This window comes from Felis catus, chromosome A3, assembly GCF_018350175.1.
Source record: "Felis catus isolate Fca126 chromosome A3, F.catus_Fca126_mat1.0, whole genome shotgun sequence".
Classification (NCBI taxonomy): Eukaryota; Metazoa; Chordata; class Mammalia; order Carnivora; family Felidae; genus Felis; species Felis catus.
This window is the reverse complement of record NC_058370.1, coordinates 76,328,665-76,350,799: the sequence shown is the minus strand read 5'-3', so window position 1 is coordinate 76,350,799 and position 22,135 is coordinate 76,328,665. Positions and strand designations below refer to the sequence as shown.

Below are 22,135 nucleotides of genomic sequence, written 5' to 3'. Positions count from 1 at the left end.
ATGGGCAGAGGATCTAAACAGACATTTTTCCAAGAAGACCTACAGTTGTCCAGCAGACACATGAAAAGATGCTCAACATCACTAATCATGAAATAACAAGAAATAACAAACAAGAAATAACAAATGTTGGTGAGGATGTAGAGGAAAAGGAACTTTCACACGCTGTTGGTGGGAATGTAAATTGGTACAGCCACTGTGGAAAATAGTATGGGGGCTCTTCAAACAATTAAAGATGGAAATACCACATGATCCAATAATTCCACTACCGGGTATTTACCCAAAGAAAATGAAAACACTAATTCAAAAAGATATACTCACCTCTATGTTTACTATAGCATTATTTACAATAGCCAAGATATGGCAGCAGTCTAAGTGTCCATCAATAGTTGAATGGATAAGGAAGATATGATGTATACACACACACATACACACACACACACATATGAATGTTACATAGCTGTAAAAAAGGATAAGATTGTGCCATTTGCAACTACATGGATGGACCTAGAGGGTATTATGCTAAGTGAAATAACTCAGACTGAGAAAGACAAATACCATATAATTTCACTCATATGTGGAATAAAACAAACAAACAAGCAAAAATAAGGTAGAATCAGACCTATAAATACAGAGAACAGAGTGATGGTTGCCAGAGGGAATGGGGGTGGAAGGATGGGCAAAATGGGTGAAGGGGAGTGGGAAATACAGGCTTCCAGTTATGGAATGAATAAGTCATGAGAATAAAAGGCACAGCATAGTGAATATAGTCAATGGTATTGTAATGGTATTGTATGGTGACAGATGGTAGCCACACTCGTGGTGAGTATAGAATATCCTATAAAGAAGCTGAATCACTGTGTTGTACACCTGAAATTAATCTCACTTTGGTGTCAACTATAAAAATTTCAAAAAATAAATGAGTAAAGTACACTTTCCAATTAAAAAATACTTGAAACAAATGAAAATGAAAATACCACATATCAATACTTATGGAATGCAGCAAAAGCAGTTCTAAGAGGAAAGTGTGTAACAATAAACTTCTACACTAAGAAAAAAGAAAAATCTAAAATAACAATGTAACTTTACACAAGACCCCAGAAAAACTAAGACCCCAGAAAAAGAACAAATCTCAAAGTTAGTAGAAAGAAGGAAATAACAAAGATCAGAGTGGAAATAAATGAAATAGAGACTAGGAAGCCAACAGTAAAGATCAAGCCAGATAAGGAAACTCCAAGAAAAAAAATTATAGGCCAATATCCCTGATGAACATATACACAAAAGTACTCAACAAAATATTGGCAAAATGAATTCAGCAGTACATTAAAGGTTCATATATCATGATGAAGTAGGATTTATTTTTGAAATGCAAGGATGGTTCAACATATGCAAATCAATCAATGAAATCCACCCACCACATTAACAAAATGAAGGATAAAAGTCATAAGATCATGTCAGTAGATTTTAAAAAAAAAGCATCTGACAAATTCAACATCCTTTCACCATGAAAGCCTCTCAAAAATTCGGGTATAGAAAGAACATACCTCAACATAATTAAGGCCAATTATAACAAGCTGATACTGAACATCATACTGAACTGTGAAAAGCTTAAAAGCTTTTCCTTTAAGATCAGGAACAAGACAAGGATACTCACTCTCACCAATTTTACTCAACATAGTACTGGAAATCCTACCCAGAGCAACTAGCAAGAAAAAGATAAAAATTATCTATATCAGGAATGAAACAGGGAACATCACTATAGAACCTGCTGACATTCAAAGTATAATAAATATGGGGGCACCTGGGTGATTTAGTCAGTTGAACATCTGACTCTTGATTTCAGCTCAACCATGATCCCAGGTTTTGGGATCAAGCTCCACATTGGGCTCTATACTGAGCATGGAGTATGCTTAAGATTCTCTCTCTCTCCCTCTGCCCTTCTCCCCTACTTGCATGCTTCTCTCTCAAAATAAGTACAATTATGAACAACTTTATACATACAAATTTGAACAATTTAGATACAATGGACCAGTTCCTTAAAAATCACAAATTACTAAAAATTATCTAAGATGAAACAACCAAATTAGTCCTAAAACTACTAATGAAAGTAAAATGAAGTTAAAAAAAAAAAAAGCTCCTGGTAAAAAGTATCTCTAGGCCCAGCGACTTCACTGTAGAATTCTACAAAACATTTACAAAAGAAATAATACCAACTGTACCTACTCATTTCCAGGAAGCAGAAAAGGAGAGATTAACTCACAACTCATTTTATGAAGCCAGCATTACCCTGATATCAAAACTAGACTAAATTAGTAGGAAAAAAGAGAAGAAAAAGGAAACTATAGACCAACAGCCCATATGACTCTGATGAAAAACAAAACAAAACTACTGTCATCCACCATATGAAGTCTAAATGAGAAAAACCACACAATCATAACAATTGAAGCAGAAAAAGCATTTGACAAATTTAATACCTATTCCTGATAAAAAAAAAACTTTCAGTTTACTAGGAGAGAGCTCCCTCAACTTTATAAAGACTATTTACAAAATACCTATCTTATTGTTAACATGATACTAAATGATGAGAGGCTGAAAGCTTTCTCCCTAAAATTTGGATCAAGTCAACGATATCCATTATCACTAATCCTATTCAATAAAGTACTAGAAGTCATGGCCAGTGCAAGGAGTCAAGGAAAAAAATAAAAGACATACAGATTGGAAAAGAAGAAATAAAGTGGTCCCTTTTTACAGAAGATAGGATTATCCATATAGAAAATCCCAAAGAATCAGAAAAAAAATCCTAGAATAAATAAGTTTTCCAAGATCATGGAACCTAAGGTCAACATGCAAAAATCAAATATATTTCTATATGTTAATAATGTACAATTTGAAACCAAAATTACAAAAGCAATGACATTTTCAATAGCACCAAAAATATAAAAACCTTCATGTATACTTAAGTAACAGTACATGTACAAGGCCAATTATGCTAAAAACTATAAAATGCTGATGAAAGAAATCAAACACCTAAAGAAATGGAGAAACATAATGTATTTGTGGATTGAAAGACTCCACATAGTAAAAATGACAATTCTCTCCAAATTTATCTATGGATTTAATCCAATACCAACCAAAATCTCAGTAAAGTTTCTTTCTTTTGCCTTTTTTTTTTTTTTGTAAATACAGGCAACTTGATTTAAAAATCTATACAGAAAGGTAGGAACTAGAAGAGATAAAATAATTTTGAAAGAGAACAAAGTTGAAGGGATCACACTATCCATATGTCCTTCAAGAGCAGAATAAACAAATTGTGGTACATCCATACAATATAATACTACCCGGCAATAAAAAGAAATGAACTATGGCTATGTACAACTTGGATGAATTTTGAAGGTACTATGCTACGTGAAACAAATCCAGTCTCAAAAGGTACATGCTGTATGATCCCATGGATAGGAATTCTGTACATTCTTAAAAAGACAAAATTGGGGGCGCCTGGGTGGCTCAGTCGGTTAAGCATCCAACTTCGGCTCAGGTCATGATCTCGCAGTCCGTCAGTTCGAGCCCCATGTCAGGCTCTGTGCTGACAGCTCAGAGCCTGGAGCCTGTTTCAGATTCTGTGTCTCCCTCTCTCTCTAACCCTCCCCCGTTCATGCTGTCTCTCCCTGTCTCAAAAATAAAAAAAAAACCGTTAAAAAAATTAAAAAAAAAAAGACAAAATTGTAGTGACAGAGAACAAATCAGTGGTTGCCACCACCTAGAACTAAGGAAAGGGTGTAACTACACAACGATAGTATGAGGAAGATTTTAGGGATGATGAATCTCTTTCGTACCCTAACTGTTGTGGTATGATAAAATCCACAGAGATACACACAGACAAAAAGTCAATTTTTCTCTATGTGAATTTAAAAATAATATTAACAAAAAGATAAAATATAGGGGTGCCTGGGTGGCTCAGTTGGTTAAGTGTCCAACTCTTGATTTCAGCTCAGGTCACGATCTCACAGTTCATGGGTTCGAGCCCCACATCAGGCTCTGTGCTGACAGCATGGAGCCTGCTTGGGATTCTTTCTCGCCCTCTCTCTCTGCACCACCCCCAACTCATGCATGCACATGCACTTGTTCTCTAATACACTTAAAAAAAATTTAAAAAGATATAATATACAATTGTAATATAAAGTAAAATATGCTTAATGATAAAAAGGCAAAAATAATTTTGAAAACAAATATACAATGTATAACTTTGGCAGAAAATGCAGAAAGGATAGCAATAGTAGGCCTCAAGGGGAAGGTGGCCTTCAAATAAACACAATTGGAATATGTAGAAACTGGAGACAGAATGTTAGGGCTAAAGACAAAAACAGAACAAGCAAGTTGATCTTAGTATTTACTTCCAGCAGTGAATTCCAAGACTATAACATATAAAAATTCTGGGGTTTTTTGTTTTTTTTTTCCTTTTTTTTTATTTGTTTGTTTTCTTTTTTTGAGAGAATAAAGAGAACAAAAGCAGAGAAGGGGCAGAGAGAGAGGGAGACAGAAGATCCGAAGCAAGCTCTGCACTGTCTGACAAGCGGCAACAGTGAGCCCAATATGGGACTTGAACTCATGAACCATGAGATCACGACCTGAGCTGAAGTTGGAAACTCAACCGACTGAGCCACCCAGGTGCCCCCAAATTGTTTTTTTTTTTTTAATATTTACTAAATCACCACATACTTAATTTTTAAAATGAATTCCTGTACAGTTGGTAAACAAAAGCATATTCTCTCTAAAGGTGTTAAATCCCCTCCAAATAAAAATTATTAATTGCATATTCAACTTTGTAGCTTATTAAATGTTATAGCACAGTTATCTTCAAACTCTTTTAGTGATAGAATGTTCCTCAAAAGCTCGATACACAGGGGGCACCTGGATGGCTCAGTTGGTCAAGCGTCCAACTCCAGCTCAGGTCATGATCTCATGACTCGTGAATTTGAGCCCTACATTGGGCCATGTGCTGACAGCCCAGAGACTGGAGCCTGCTTCAGATTCTGGGTCTCTGGCTGTTTCTGCCCCTCCCCCAGTCGTGTTCTGTCTGTCTGTCTCTCTCTCTCTCTCTGGCTCTCAAAAATAAACAAACATTAAAAAAATTGCTTTAAATAAAAACAAAGCTTGATATGTGGAAGATCAAAGTGAAAATGCGCAGGTTGAAACACGAGTGGAGGGACCAGAGCCCCTACCCATTTCACCTGTATGCCAGGTTCCATTAGAAAACTGTGAAGACCTATTGGTACCAGATTTGTCCCGTTCTGAGTTTGCTTATAACACCTCCAGTCGTAACTACATTTGTAATAATTTCTTATTAAGTATCTGCTAGATTTTCTTTTCTTTAAGCATAAAAATCAACAGTAGCATTCTGGTCATATTACATTCTATCATTACATTTTCACTTGGCTTTATTAAATTTCTGCCATTCTGTAATGTCTTTGTTTAGCTCTTTTAATGGTTTTACTATAGAATGTAAAATATAACAACAACAAAAAACCCTGCTTTATTTTACTCTTTATTTACATGCGCATGGAAAACCTTGATCTTTTCATTGTTTTAAGTACTTCTCTTTTGACAACTGATAAGGGATTTTTGTCAATGATACTCCACAAAGGATTTCAGACTATTTTTATCAAATATAATAACTGGCAATTGTATTATGATCCAACACTCAGTAAATTTATATTATTGTTATTCTTCTTTGTGCTTCTTTGCCCATTCCTTAGCGGTAGTGATACGTACTTCATATTTAACTTCATTTTATAATAGGCTATTTTTCAATCCATTTACCTGTTTCTCAAACACCCAACACTGCTACATTCTAATTCAGATATTTTCATCATTATTAACTAAGTACATTTTAAGCTTGCTTGAAGGATTAACATATAATTTAACTTTCTTTAACTTTCAACTCTATAATTCCTAACCATGGTTTATAAATCTACCTTAGAAATATGGATTGCAATACAAAATTCTATGTTCATAATGATTTTTACTGAACTGGTTGTACATTGTTATCATCACATCTTAAGTTTTTAATTCATTTATCTCTTATAAGTCTCTTTCAATTATATATTTTCAAGTGTCCTTTATCTTTGTGGTAATCTGTTATAAAATGATTTCAGATTTCCTAAGACCTCAAATGTTCCCTTCTATCTCTTAAGAGACATTTAATTTGGCTGGATAGTATACTGGAATGATAGTCATATTTCTTTTAGCTATCATGAAGTCTTTGTATTTTCAGCCTATGAATTAGGGGCTAATATAGTTCTTGACCTCATTTCCTAAAATGGTATTGTAAATTGTGTATTTTGTTTAAAAACCTACCATGTAAGAGCTTTAACCTCACCCTCACTTTTTAAAACACTTTCTAAAATTCATGCTGAAATTAGGTTTCAAAGGGAAATCTTTCTCTTTAATAATGGTCTCTATTTTGAAAAGGTCTTTACCTTCTTGTGTGATATTCTTATTATCCAAAGATATATTACACACACAGGTAAGAGAACTATTATTTTTTTCTTCTTGATGATCTCTTTTAGGTCACTGTTCTCTGACACAGATTTGCTTTGCTCGTTCATTAATAGTACAACTAATTTTTGCTCAGTTGTATCAATTCTTTTCATAAAACCTCTATGTTTCAGTATCTCTTACCATCTCACAGATTTTCGGGGTCAGAAAGAACTTAAATGTCCTTCTTCCAATAAAAACCTCTATTTTTACAATGATTCCATAATTCATTCAATTTACATTACACTAAATTTCAGAACAGTTACACTTGTTCAAAAGTTTTTTGCTGGAGTAGAAATTCTGATACTATAGAGTCTATACAATTTTTTTCTTCTCTTTTTCATCACATGGCAATATTTGCTCATTAGATATGCAGCTTTCTTTTGCTTTTTTCTCACTTATCTTGACATGTATTGTTTGGGGATGTTTTTTAATGGGTCTTACTATTTCTTCTCTGCCATCTTCCTAACACTTTGTAAGAAAGTGTACATAATATCCACTCTCAACTGTAATACTCACATTTGACACTGGAGATCTATGCTAGAATTGGAACACATGATCTTTTAATAGAAACAAGATCAAGTATAATGGATAGCTTTTCTTCACACTTTCCAGAAATTGAAATTAATAATCCTATATCACTATAAGTGCTCAAAAACAAATATTCTAATGTAATATTATATTTTGTTCATTCTTTCCGTTGCTATGTATATACTCCAAAGAAAAAAGTAACCTAGCATAAAAACTAGCATTGCAATACCTATTATATATCTCCACTAAAAACACCTAAGCATTTGTCTCTGCATGAAATGTTACAATTTTTTTCCATAAAATCATTTATAAATTTGTAATAAATTACTACTATTATGTAAAAATATCTTGAAGGTACTGAATAATCTTGCACAAATTATACTTCTATTAAAGATTAAGTATTTGGGTACTTGAACAAATTCTGTATGACAATATACTCTTTATCAAGATTCTACTAATCTAAGTATTTTTTGTTTTGTTTTACTCTCAAAAGACCTAGTTTTCTAAATAATAGTGTATCTTTACTACCCAATGAATAAAAAGACATGGTCAAGAACAATCCAATATTTGCTAAATTATCTGTTTTTACAGGATGCCTATTCAAATTGTATCATAGGGTTTTAAAGAGGCTTCTTTTGATCTTCTTGCTGCTGTTTAGAATCAAACCAACTGCATAAAATTATTCATTTTTCAAAAAGCAAAAAATCCACCAACTCTTTCTTACCAGTTTGTATGCGCTATTGGTTGACTGCTCTCACTTTTTTTTTTCATAAAAATATTGTTTGACCCAAGTATAGTACTTTTTTAATGCATTTTTCCAGTTCTTAGCATTAGATTTACTATAAATATCAGATGTTCCTCCACAGATTTTGTGAACTTAATATTAAAAACATATCACTGATGCCTGACACACCAGGTTCTCAATCTGAAGGAAAATGACACCGTTATCAGCATTATCACTAACAGATTTCTTAAATGAGCTGCCAATACTATCAATTAGATATTTCACAGTTATTTTAGAAATGAGCATGTCACGAGCATGTCATTTGCAACTATCTTCCCTGGCTAGCGTTAAATTCAAAGTGTTCTTTGACAAAGGACATCAATCAGTAGAGCCAAGAGACCTGAGTTCAACTGTAGATTGGGACAATTATACAAACTGCGGCACACAAGCAAATTCCTTCACCGCCCTAAGCCTCCACATCTTCCTTATTAGTTTCTTAAGAGAACGAAATGAAATAATGCACGTAAAGCATTCAACACAGAGCTAGGCACGCACTTAAGTGGAAGATTTTAGTAGAAGTTGATGTTGATAATGATTTCCTAACAAAGATTTCAACAACTATCCGTAGCAGTTACTGGATGCCGCGGACACGTATGACTCATCTGCTACTCTTTAGTGTAGATTCGCTCTTTCATTCTTTTCTGCTTTTCTGTGTTCTGTGTTCACGGCCTCCTGGGTGAGGCTTTGGGAGCATCACCTCTAAGAATTTCATCAGGTGGCACTCAGAACATATACAATGGAAGCTATGCTCTCCATGAGCCTCTTTTTCATACATGTTGTAGCTTCCAATTGCTCTTGCTTGAAATAAATTTGGGGAAAGCTGCTGTTACTCCATGTTGAGCCTAGATGAGAAAAATGGCCAGTGTCTCTGGGGAATAATTAACAAAAGACAGTTTGTTTCATCTTCATGATAAAATACGGCATCCCTATTAAAAGGCAAATTCATCATTCCCAAAAGTTAAATAGGATGACACTTTAAAAGTAATTCCAGCTGATTAAATTTAGGGTTCTGAAAAAAAAAATTAATTCATGAATATAGTCTGAATCCTTCATTTGATTTTAAAATGTATAAATGTTCATTTAACTTTGAGCCCTTGCCTCTCAGTGTTCTATTCTGAGCTAGTCAAACAAGTGGTAGCAGGCATGCTGGGCTCAATAATACTGCCTCTCATATTTAAATACTCTTTTTCACTTGGATTGCAAATTAAAGACAGTCTCCTGAACACTGACACATTTTCAATGATTGATTTTGCAAAACGTGTTGATTTTTCTTACACTGTTTTGCCTCTGTGTGTGTCAACTTTGGCCTTCTTTTCTTGCTCCTTTGCAGCATTGCTGTCTCTTTGAAGCCATTGTCTGCCTGATATGAAAAATGTACATTAAACCTCATGACTAATTACACAGACAGAAAATTCCTGAGCTCAAATATAAAACTCCCAATGCCCAGAAACCATAACAAAAGCTTCTGACTATGTACAAAACTCTTAATCAAACCTTTCATTCACTTGAGTTAAAAGAAATTCCAATAATTTATTTTCTGTTAAAGTTGTGTTTATATTCTTTGAAAAGCAGATTTCTTATGCATGTTACATGCCTACAAATCAATCCATTTAACAACAAACAACATCCATGCATTCCCTCCACAAAAGTTTATACTTGCTGTTAGGTCTGCTATTAGGTACTCCTGGATGAATTCAATCAAGTGCTACGCATAATTGTTTTCTGCTAGATACAAAACTGTTTAGGCTTAATGCGGTGTCCAGTTTTTTTTTTTTTTTTTAACTCCCTGCACAATGCATTAGCAAAGTAGACTTTTCCCAATAAATCCTAAGACCTAAGAAGTACATAGTTTCTTATAGTTTAAAAATATACCTGAAAAGAAAATGAACAAATACTTGTCTCCCCTAGAATACACAGAATAACATCCATAAAAGTACAGAGCCATACACACACACACACACACCACATGATACAGTACACAGAGCACAAAATTTCATCTCAGATAACCTAGCAGTTGGGAAAATTATTTTTCCGTAACAGACTAGCTCTGGAGTTCATCTAGCCTATCGTTTTTGAAACACTGTCTGTCATAGGCAAGGCCTTGCTTAAGCACCCTGAGAGAATGCCCGCAAGGAGTTTCTGATGTAGCGTTGTGGGGGAGGTGAATGAAAGAGTACACGCATAGTCATCGTAGGAAGACACGAGATAAACACTGAAAGAACACACCATGGAAACAAAGACGGGAAAATTGTTGGTGCTCCCCTGCTCGCTTGCCTCTTCCTCATGTTCGGATTTTCGCTAAGGGCCACCGGCCGCCATTGGTTTTCACGACCCAAGCTACGACAGACTCCCCTAGCTGCCGGTCCACCAAACCGAGGTACTCTGCTCTGTGTAAGCTGTTGCTTGCCTTTCTGTTAGACCAGCTCTCCTCTGCCTCTAGCTGTTCTTCTCATGCACTTACAGAGTGCAGTCAAGGCATCACATGCCATCACACTACTCTTTGGGGAAACCTTGCACCAACTACCAGCGCACCAATTGGCTGGTCCAACCTTGGAGATAAAATTTTAGTTGCCTGAAAACAATGTTCCAGAACAGGGAGGTGAGAGGAGGAAGGGGGGAAAGTGGCCACATGACTCCAGAAATGGCCACAATACCTAAGCAGAGTAAGTTGGAATAAGGTCTGCACATGAGCCAAAGCTTAGAATTTCATTGCCTTTGTTGGCTCATGTCACTTCTTTAATTAATGTCACTTTCTCTGTTTTAATATCAGAGCAAGTGACAAGAGTGCTTCTGGATGAATTGTGTTTTCTGAGGGCTGTATGGCATACTCTCCCGCAGTCTGACAGAGGGACGTGCCAGCTTTACTTGGCAGTTACAATGCACCAGCTTTAGTTTTAGTAGTTTAATTTGTGGCAGTTATATGTTTTGAATACGTTGAAGTATTCACAACGGTCTCATGGAATCTGTTCCATAGATAAAGTTTACACAGTGGAAAAGAAAAAGCAATGGCTATAAGGCGATTAGGAAAAGCTTCTCTTGGCCACAGCTGGCCTTATAGGCATTCCTGTAAATTTAAGAGCATTTAGAGGGATACGATTAAAGTGGTCACAAGGAATGATGCCCTCCCCTTTTTCTGCCCAGTTCTGTAGTTGGTGTGAGACGATCATAAGGAATATGATATTTAGAACTCAATTTTATGCAAAATCCATTATTCAAGAAGTGAAGTTTATATACATGATAGACATGCAATGAAATAAATGTTAGAATAGAAAACTTTGTTACTTATGCATTAAGTTGATTCTAACATTTTGGTAAACTAAGTTTTTATTGATATAAAATTCAGAACAATTCCTGCATTGAGGATAAAGGACTAAACTTTTTCTTTCGGTTTGGAGGGTGAAGTATCCTGAAGGGTTTTTGTTTGTGGAGTTTTTCCTTCATCTCCTTTATACGCTTTCGTGAAGCTCCATCAGCTCACGGTGAGAGCTGCCACCAAGGAGTTCTTCCAAACTTTGCCTGCCCTTTCTAAATGTAGGGTTCTTTACTGCAGCAGGTTGAAGATCTGGCTTTGATTGCACCTGGCTCTGCTGGAGAATGGAAATATTCATCTCCACTGAATGCATGCTGCTTAAGTGCTGGAGGCACTTGCAGGAGAGTAACTCTCATTGGAAACTTCATTACAATACTTTCTCTTCCCTACATGAAGTAGTAATTCTCATTCACCAAAGATAGAATTTTGCCTGACACAGCCACGGGAGCTCCTGTTTGACTTTCAAAATTAATCAACCTCTAAGCTGGAGTAGAAATGGCATGTCCTTTAACCTTAAGCACAAAAAGCTCTCAACAGACTGCAGTTTTTATATCCCTGGATGAGAGTTTGGGCCCCTAATACTTAAACTTGATGCACATACTGGGTTTCTGGCATGCTTTTGCCCATACCCATCTGCTAGCCTGGCACCGGGCCCATTCAGAAGGTGTGATGCCAGTTTCAATAGGGCATAGGTGCCAATCAAAGATGGGTTTGGAGGGGCAGCATGCAGAACGCAGCAAAAGTCAGCTCTTCTGCCAGAAGATCCTCCTGTTATCATATAATGCCAATGAAGGGCCACATGCTTCATTGCTTGGGATCACACTGCATCTGTAGATGTTTCTGGCCTTCAATGGATGTCTTTCTACAGACTCATTTTCCTCAAGTATTACTTGATTGGAGACGTTAAAGAAAAGTCTACCTGACTGAAGTTCATCCTTTTAAAAGGAACGGTGGAAGCATTCAACAATTGTCTTGACATACTTACTGAGTTTTCTGCCTTTTCTTCTACAATACTCTTCCGTGTAGAATACGGTACAGTGTATAAAGTCCACGCATTGGACTTTTAAGGGACAAACATTCTGAAGAAGCACTAATTGCAAAACCAAGTATGTGAGCAGTATAAGATCCATAAACCCCTCTGTACCATTAAATGTGAATGGTGGACAAGTTTTCATCCTCCAAAAAACTATTTTCAAGTGAATTCTCATATTTAGAGCTTCAGAGTTTAATTTTCCTCTCCTTTATTTCATGAACATGGATATTCCTGTGTCTGAAAAGAAAGACCATACCTACTCTTTATTCCTCTTCTTCCATATCGAAAGGAAAAAGAAAAAAAAAAAAACCAAAACACTTCAGAAGCAAAGTTTATCCATATTTCATAAGGAAGCCAGAAGCTCTCAAAAGCTGAGAATTCTTTTATTGTGTGGCAATAGAGGTGAGCTCATTTCATGAAGAAGAAATTTCCCTATAGCAATAGGTTTCAAATTTTAAAACCTTGACCACTGTAAACAGTTACAAGACAGTAACAGGTGCAGTGGAAGAAACATAATATATAAATCAATGCAGAATGGAGTAGTTTGTAAATCTTCCCTGAAGGCAAAAAAAATTTGACAGTAAAAATGTTGAAAATGAAGAACCATAATATATGTTAAAAAGAAGATCAGACACTCAACAAAATGAAAAAGACAAGCAAAGGCTAAGCCTTAGAAGAACTCTCCCTTTTTATACAAAGAACCCAAACTTCTGTAAATACTTAGATTTCTTAAGCTGATAGGTACATGGACACTCCTCTTTCTATAAAAACTCAAAATTAATAGCCTATGGACAACAAACACAAAATTAAAATATATCTTCTATAGACTTTTATTTCTGGTGTATAGGTCTAACAAGTGCATTAAATTCACAGAATCCCAAGTGATCCCTTCCTCTTGTCTCTCTCTCCACACCTTCACCTGGGAACTAATTTACTATATATACTAGTTTCTAGTACTAGTTTTCCCAATTTCATGTTTATTTCCTTCTTCTCACTCCCACAGTATCATTTTCAAAATTTCCTAGTTACAGTCACAGTGGCACTGTAATGTTGCATTGTGTCAGATAAGAGTAACTGCTTACCCCAAAGCCTTCTCTATAAGACACTGCCAAAATGGCATTTAATACAGCAATACATAATGAAGCCATATGTGTTCCAATAATGCCACTCTGTTGCCAGAATTATCATTGGCTCTTCTGAACGTTATTCTATATACCTTAAAAATTAACCCATTACCGTGGACAAAAAAGTAAAGTAAGTAAAAATGACACATGCATAAATCATCTTTTCTATTCCTTCAAAAATAGAAGTCTGTTTCCTCATCAGTAAGTGAGGTAAGCTTTGATAATTTCTAAGAATCCTACTTAGGCTACCCTCTTCCTCATTCTCCTGAAAAAACATTTCTTCTATGTTTCTAAAGCAAAGTAGAGCTAATCTGAAAGCATGTCCTAAAAAAGGTACGACCATCACTTAGATGAAATCTACACATTTATTCATGGACAAGTGATTCAATCTTAAGGCTTCACCAGGGTTTAATTTTAGTTATAATAATGTGTTCTTCTTCCTAAAACATAATGCTTTTGATTTTTCAATAAAACATACATAGATTCTGCTAGATGATGTTGTGATAATCAACTTGTCTCAGCTTTTCTTGTGACTAAGAGTACTTCTGTCAGATTATAGACTGGAATTAAGGGTGATATCTGTAATTATGGAACAGAATAAAGAAGACTGGCTTGTGTAGGTTGCGTATCCCAACCTCAGCCTCATTCTCTTAGGAAAATACCTGTTGAACGTCTATTCTGTGCTTGGTATTCCCAAGATGCTAAATGGTCATCACTATGCCCAACTTCAAAAAAACTAAAACTTCTACAGATAAACCATTGCTATTTTTACTCATATAAGCCTTCAAAGGAATTGGGCTTAAGTTTACTACATATAACTCTGATTTTCTGGATAGTTGGCCTAATTTCTGAAACCCAGTATCCTCCATATCTGAGATACACGAGATACAGCTTAAATGAGAACTTTTTACTATGTCATCATGGCTACTATTGTAAATTTTAGGGGTAAAAAATATTCAGGTCAGTAAAACGTCAGTCTTCCAATGGCATTCTCTATATTCTTAATTTTACCACATCAGTAGCTAAATCTATCATAATCCATGGCAAGATAAATGGAATATCAGTCCAATGGATGTCTCTGTCACCATCCCAATCCCCTGTGGTACCAGACACTGAACCTGAGATTCAGCTAATCACTGAGGATGGGAGTTTCTAAATAAATAAATAAACAAACAAACAAATAAGAAACATTTAAGTGCTCACCAAGTTCCAAAGTTTTTAAAAACATTACTCCATTTAATCCTCATAATTACTATTATCTCAACGATGCAGAATAGGAAGAAAGTCTTGTGATTAAGGAGGAGTCATTCAGTTTCTAAATGACTCATTCAGGTCAGAATTCTACCCAGATTTGCCTAACACCAAAACCCATGCCTTTACTTATGCAATTCTCCCTTAGTTTGCTTGGTTCTGTGTTGCACCTAGCATTAAATCAGAATTCAAACTCTCGGTTCTCTCTCCTTCCCTCGATTTTCAGAAACTTTTTCACGTATTTGATACTAAAATTATAGCAATTTTTCCCATTCCATAAAACAGCTTTCTTTGTTCCTTTTCCTCCTCTTTTCATACACAAAGAACCTTGTCTTTGTTCTTGTATTCAGACTTTTCTTTTCCCTCTTATAACTATTTCTATTAATGCTACAGGCACAGTATTTCTCCAAGTCAAGAGTAAATACCAAACTTCTCTGCTCCTTCCCCTTTACTCTAGGTTGATAATTACTGAAAGGCCTTGGCTATTGATCTCAAAGCTAGAGGACAGCCCTACACGCACAAGGAGTTAGACACAGCGGCTAGTTTCTTCTCAGCCTTAGGCAACAAATGCTGATGAAGCGTCTGCCGAAACAGTGTATCTGGAAGGAGTACTACCTGAAAAGAATGTAGCTGGACATAAAGGTGTTATTAAGGAAAATCTGAATTTCTTCATTTATAGACAGGAAATGATGAAAAACATGGCAAAATGCAAAATATGATACAATTTGATATGAATTTGCTTAGACAGCTTTGAAATGATTCAGTACAAACTAACCTGAACAAAGTGATTGCTGATGGCATCTCATTAAAGAGCTGATCCTACATTTACAAGTACCACTTTTGATGGAACAATGACAACATTGGGAACACACAGCTCTGTTATATTTTCTGAAGTATGAGCCTCTTCCTCAAAATAGCTACATATTTCTTCAAAGTCCTTCCTCAGTGCTGTGCACTTGCTAATGTTCCCAGGATCCGGGTTCTAACATTCAGATAGTAGAGGGTACTGCGTAACATATGAAACCTTAAAAATTGTTGTAAAACAAGTATTAGTTTGGTAATGAGAAAAACTAAAACATGTGACACACACTGAAAGAAGCAAAGACTTTTTCTACTTGAATACAGACAAATAAATCACACGCCTCAGCAAGTTTCTTTTTCACGACAGGAACCACACAAGTAGTGAATGTGCGTATATGTGTATACTTAGTTTTTAAAATTCACTTACAATTAAATACATATTAACATATATATTTACATTAAAAAAAGAAAAGGAATAAGATCATTACAATCAAAGTATTTCAAAGTATTTCTTTGAAATTACTCAAATAATCCAAATATCAGAAAGCTAACAGTATAACTGATAATCCATGGAATCCAGGGCTATATAGCTCAGTGACGTCAGAAATTTATTCAACTCCCTCTCTCTGACTTTGAGTCAAGACACTATATTAGAGATCTTAGTTAGCTCTTTGCTATACAAGAGAATTCGCTAATTCAAAGTCTCAATCAACACTTCTACAGGGAATTCTACTCTGCTGACTCTAAGTATACTCTAATGGTCTTTACCAGTACCATTCAATATGGTAGGCACTAGCTGTATGTAGCTACTGAGCTCCTGAAAGTGACTCAATACATCCTGGATTTTAAAGACTTTAACTAAAAATAATTTTCTTTAATTTGATAACATGTTGGAATAACATTTTAGATATACTGGATTAAATAAATATAGATCATTGAAATAAATTTCACCTGTTTCTTTTTTACTTTTTTTAACATGGCTCTTAGAAAATTTTAAATTACCTAAACAGCTTGCCTTATCTTTCTATTTAACAGAGCTGCCTATGTCACTCAACCTAGTACTTAGAATCATAGCATTTTTCAAGAAAGTTCAAACCCTTTAAATGAGGAAAATGTTCTCTATTTAACCCATGCTTTATTTATTTATTTATCTATTTGTATTTTAGAGAGAGAGAGAGAAAGAGAGAGAGAACGAGTGGGGGAGAGGGGCAGAGGGAGAAAGAATCTTAAGCAGTCTCCATGCTCAGTGCAAAGCCCCACCTGGACTTGATCCTAAGACCCTGGGATCATGACCTGAGCCGAATCAAGAGTTGATGCTCAACCAACTGGGCCACCCAGGTGCCCCTAACTCATGCATTTTTGTGTATCGGTCTTATGTTTCCAACTAGAGTAGGCACTAAGATGATTAATAAGCAGGGGTTTTTTGTTTGGGGTTTTTTTTTTTTTTTATTGAATAACATTCACTTGTTCAAAATTATAATCTTAATTCTATCAGAAGAAGAGCTTTATCCGTCATGATCCACAAAACATGTTTGTGAAGGATAGCAAAATATGTGACCCTAAAATATGCCTCTTTGGCAGAAGGATTATTTTGGGCTAACAGCACCTGATAAAAGAGCAAATGCAGGGAGAGGCTTTCTCTGAATTCCCTTTATTTGCATAAAGACTGAGCCTCCAAAAAAGACTCAATTATTATAAATTCCCTCCAGGGAAGTTTCATCAACCAGAGAAGACTGACTCTTACCACAGGAGATTAGAAACTGATGCCAATCTCAGACAAACTTTGTCACAAACTATCATATCCCCCATCTATTCTCCTAAAGGCCCATTCATCTTTCCTAAAAATCATTTACTCTCCGTTAAGTGAGCTCCATCCCCTTTCCCTTTCTCCTATTAAGACAGTATATAAGCTCTCAGGGCACCTGGGTGGCTCAGTCCGTTAAGCGTCAAACTCTGGCTCAGGCCATAATCTCATGGTTTGTGGGTCTGAGCCCCACGTTGGGCTCTGTGCTGGCAGCTCAAAGCCTGGAGGCTGCTTCAGATTCTGTGTTTCCCTCTCTCTCTGTCCCCCTACCCCGCCCCACCCCACTTGTGCACTCTCTCTGTCTCAGCTCTCAAAAATAAAAAACATTAAAAAAAAAAGACACTATATAAGTTCTCAAATATCACTGCTTTGTGGGGTATTCACTTTTTTATTGTGATATCCTCATGTGCATAACATTAAAAATTAGTAAATTTGTATACCTTTTCTCCTGTTGTCAGTTTATTTCATATCCCAGCTCTCGAACCTAGGAGAGTAGAGGAAAAGTTTTTCCTTCCCTACTGTCTGAAATGTTTACTAAGGAATCCAAGATTCCCCAGTGTAGGTCTTTTACCAGTTTCTTAAACTCCTATAAAAACAGATGTAATGAGTCAATCCATTTAGGATTGGGAGTAATTTTTTTTAATCACTAATATTTATGTTATTCATTAAATCCAGTCATGTAATGGATAGTCCTGATCATTAAACTACAGATTTAAGGTAGCCCTGAATGATCCTTTTAAGTTCAGCATAATTTAAAATTTTTAAATGTAGTGTAAAGATATACTCAACTAGGATTCCTTATCTGTACCAAAGAACAAAAACATAGATTTGAGGGTCTATTTTCTCATTTATCAAGGATGGCAAATAACAAGTACCATCTAGATGCACGGGACAGAAGTTAATTGATTCCACACAACAGATGCCGTGAGGTATTAAGACTCAATTCTCTAGTGAAGCCTAGTTAAGAAATGACCACAACCCTGTATTACTTAAATATTAATGATTAAGATTCACAGTTTGGATTTATACAGCTGTGGTTTCTGAGCTACAAAATGCAAAAATTCCAGGAAAACACACTCTCAAAAAAGAACATTAACAATTGCCTGGTGGACTTTGTAATTATGCTCTGAAAGGACTTCTAAGATTATCAGAACACGAATGGCAAGTAGTGGGGTCAGCCGTATCTTAAACCAGACATGCTAGTATAAATGTTAATGATCCTCATTTACCTAATAAGGTATATTGATGAATTCTATTGTATTTCAAAATTTCAATGTTCAAAACAGTAAGTAATCACAGTTCCAGTCACATATGTAGGAATATTTGGTAACTTATAGTTATACTTTACCTAAATATATCAATCCAAATCCTCCAGAGCCAATCATCTTGCCCAGCACCCATTGTTTTCCTTCCATATCATCCAGAATGGTGCCTTCTGGAAGCGGAACGGGAAGTCTGTATTTCTCATTTCTTCTTGGAGGCATCACTTCTGTTGGCAGAAAGGTTGAGATAAGTAATTAAAAATAAAAACAAAAAGTCCAGGTAAAATTCATTTCTCAAAATACCTTCTATGGGGCACTTTCCCAGGTTCCTCAGAATTAGGATTCTGAAGTCAACTGGACTTAGGAAGGCCCACATACTACATTCAAGTCGGAATTTCACATACAATATTGAAATCTAAGAAGTACTGACATTAAAAAACAAGCAAACAAACAAACCTGTTGAACTTCACTTAACATTTCCAAAATTCATTTAGGGAAGTCTATTATACGGGGCAGAATATACCTTAAGACGTGAGTTTATAATTCCCAATGACAAACTGAAAATAAATTTCATATACATGTAAATACTCCTTCCTTTAAGAATGTAAGTATGAAAGACAATGTCTTGGGTCACTAGGAAAGAATACAGTTTCAGATTAGGAAAAAGTGACAACAGCAACATATATCATCACCAAGCACAGCAAGTGACATCACGGACACAGAATAGGTATTCAGGAAGTATTTGTAAAATAAGTCTAGAATTTCCATGGACATATAACTTCTCACAGCACAGAGTCACAGGGCAGTTTCATTGCTGGCACACTACACTTTCAGCCTGTTTCCCTCTACCCTGTGTCTTCCCCACCCTCACCAAAGTGAAAATTGCTCTGCCTTAGAGATTAATCAATTACATTTGTACACAGGTTTGTGATTTTCACAATGAAAGATTTTTAGTTGGAAGAAAAAAATTGCATAAGGAGATGAAAAACCCACAGCATATCTGCCAGAAACTAATTTAAATGTGAAGGTAATTGCAATCCTCTAAGTATTTCCAAAAAAAATTTGAAGAGTGGTGAGTACTTTGAAATGAAAGTTAAAGTTTTCGTTGTATAATCTTTCCATGTTTTGAATGAGAAAGTTTGTTCCTTTTAATAAGGTTTCCCTTCTTCACTTTAATCCAATGCCCTGCTATCTTTTACTTAGCATCAAGGTCTCAGCGCCAAGGAACACAGGAGAAACTTTTAAGGATAGTATTCACCTGTCCTCCTTACAGGAACACAAGGGAAGCGGGGAATTTAGATGGTGAACTATGCCTAAAGCAGCTTTGTGGGGGTTCCCCTTGACCGATACTTTATATATACTGGTGTCCAATACATGTTTGCTGAGTTAAAACCTAAAGTGTTCAAAGAACAACTTTTCAGCCGGACCTAAATTCTAAATACGTATAAACAGGCTAAACACATTTTGGGGGCGGGGGGGGGGGGGAGTCCGTGGCATCAGAACTTGAGACCTTAAAAGTGACAGTGAAATGCACATCCTGGGCGCGGTTACAGCGAGCAAGCGGCGGCCTCCTCTCCAGGCCAGTTCCACCCCCACCCCCGACCCCACAAGGGTGTCCCTCTGCTCTGGGGCTCCTTACAGGGCTACGATGAAAAGCGCTCAACACGAGTTGCTGGGGACAAACCGGTGCCCAGAGGCCTTAACACGCGCCAGGACTGGGGGGAAGGGGCGGGGGGGGGGGCGCAGGCACAGCGCGGCCCACCACCCGCCTGCCTAGACCCTCGGCGGGGCCCTTGGCGGGCCCCGAACCGCCGCGAAGCCCGCGGGCGTCTGGAGACTCCCTTCCTGTCCCCAGGCTCTCTCCGCACCGCCGAAAAGCGAACCCGACCCCCTCCCGGGTCTAGCTCCTCCGGCCCAAGCTCTGGGCAAAGGCGAGATGAAGGGGGCGCCGGTTCTCGCTCCAAGTTAGGGGAAAGTGAGCAACCAACCGCGGCAGCAGGAACCCGCCCGAGCCCAGAGGCCCCGGCGCTCGCTCCGACAGCAGCTCCTTCCGCGGCCCGCGGGGCGGCAGGGCAGGCGGAGAGCCCGACGCTGAAGTACCGCTCCGCCCGACGCCCAGTACCGGGAGAGAGAGAGCGCTCGCCCGGCCCCAGGCTTCCCCCGCCGCCAGGCCGCGCGCGGCCCCTCCCGCCTGCTTTTGGGGCCGGGCGGGGCCGCGGGCCACCAATCCCGCGGGGAGGCGGGCCGGGCCGGAGCCGGCCCTCGGAAGGGCCCAGGCTAACGTCCCGCACCTGGGCCGGCTGCGCGGGACGAGCCCGGCGCCTTCTGGCTCCGGGCCGGACTCAGGCCTAGGGGCCCGCGAAGCCTCCGACGCCCGCAGCCTGCGCCTGCGTGCCAGCGGCCTGCCCTCGCTCCATGGAAGACCAGGGGAAGAGCGAGCGTGGGTCTAAATCGGAAAAGGGGGCTGTTACTGCCACACCCTGGCCCGCCAGTCTGGAGGATGAGCCATCAGATCACTTTGGTGCATTTGTGTAGGAGGAATTTTACGTCTCGCATACCACGATCTCTGTACCTAGAGCTTCCAGACCAGTCGGCGAGCCTTTCCTGAGCTCTTACCCGGTAACTGGTCACACTAGCCAGGCCCTCTGGAGCAAGAAGCGTGGTGTGTGTGAGTCAGAAGGCCTATGACAGCGTTTCGGTTCTCAGAGGCATACTGTCTCAAGACCTATTTAGTGGTTGGATAGACTTTACCAAACTTTCTTTTGCCAAACTTTCTTTTCTTCTTTCTCTTTCTTTTTCTTTCTTTCTTTCTTTCTTTCTTTCTTTCTTTCTTTCTTTCTGCCTGTAAACTGGAAATAACCAAATTTAGGTCATAAGGTATGTTAAATAAAAATTTATAATGACACGTGTTAAAATGATAAAGAAAACTTTATTCCAAACTATTACAATAGGAGAAAGAGGTGCATTCAATGTCAAAGACAACAAAGGAAAGTGGGAATTTATAGTGGGGGGGGGGGGTTTCAGTGGATGGAAAATTATTAAGAGGAAATGTCAGGGATAAAAGGAGTATTCTGGCTAAACTGAGCTAACAGGATTCTTGCTGAAGATAGACAGGCCTGGGTGATCAGAACTGATCTGGGGGATGGTGAAGGATGAGGAACTGCGTTAGACGTGGAGGGTGTTCCATTGTAGTAGATGGGGGATTGGCCTAAACTGACTTAGTGGGGTTCTCACTAAAATTGGACAATGTAGACAGAACATGGCAGTCAAAAGCCATGCCCAGTTGAAAAAGAGTTTGGGGGAGCCTGAGTAGAGTTGGGTCTAAGAAAGGATGTTCGGCAGGTTATTAGCTATAAGATTATTATGATAATTTAGTGAGAGAAACGTATTAAGTGGTTTCCTAACACATAATAATGACTCATAGTGAGCTTCGAATATTTTAGGGTGAGCTTCTAATATTTTAGGGTAGACAAAAGAAATGCTCCAAAAGCCATTATTAAACAATATATCAACATCCTATTTAGGAAATCAGTACTAACTTGGAATGTAAACTGAAAGAAAAACCAAAGTCCTTGAATGACTTTGATGGAATAAGATTTTAGGGCTTCCTACATCTGTCACCAAATGAAAGATGGCATGAGAAAACATTTCTTAAAAAGCACTTGGTGCTGTGGATAAAAAGCCTTTTTAAAGAAATTCAGTAG

General features: G+C 37.5%; 1 protein-coding gene across 8 annotated transcripts in view; it reads right to left on the bottom strand.

Annotated features, from left to right (window-relative positions):
* Positions 1 to 20,843, bottom strand: part of VRK2 (VRK serine/threonine kinase 2) — a 103,926-nt gene extending 83,083 nt beyond the window's left edge. For 3 of the 8 annotated variants that reach the window (XM_023251681.2, XM_023251685.2, XM_045054241.1), the window contains exons 1-2: positions 20,420 to 20,554; positions 18,518 to 18,658 (exon numbers count right to left, since the gene is read on the bottom strand). In XM_023251681.2, coding sequence (XP_023107449.1) covers positions 18,518 to 18,653 — 136 coding nt within the window. In that variant the 5' untranslated portion in view covers positions 18,654 to 18,658; positions 20,420 to 20,554. Of the gene's footprint in view, positions 1 to 9,121; positions 9,207 to 15,339; positions 15,589 to 17,609; positions 17,654 to 18,517; positions 18,659 to 20,070; positions 20,186 to 20,419; positions 20,555 to 20,722 lie in introns of those variants that run through there. The other 5 variants (XM_045054240.1, XM_023251682.2, XM_023251683.2 and 2 more) reach the window with 5 other exon arrangements.
* Between the last annotated feature and the right edge of the window lie 1,292 nt (positions 20,844 to 22,135).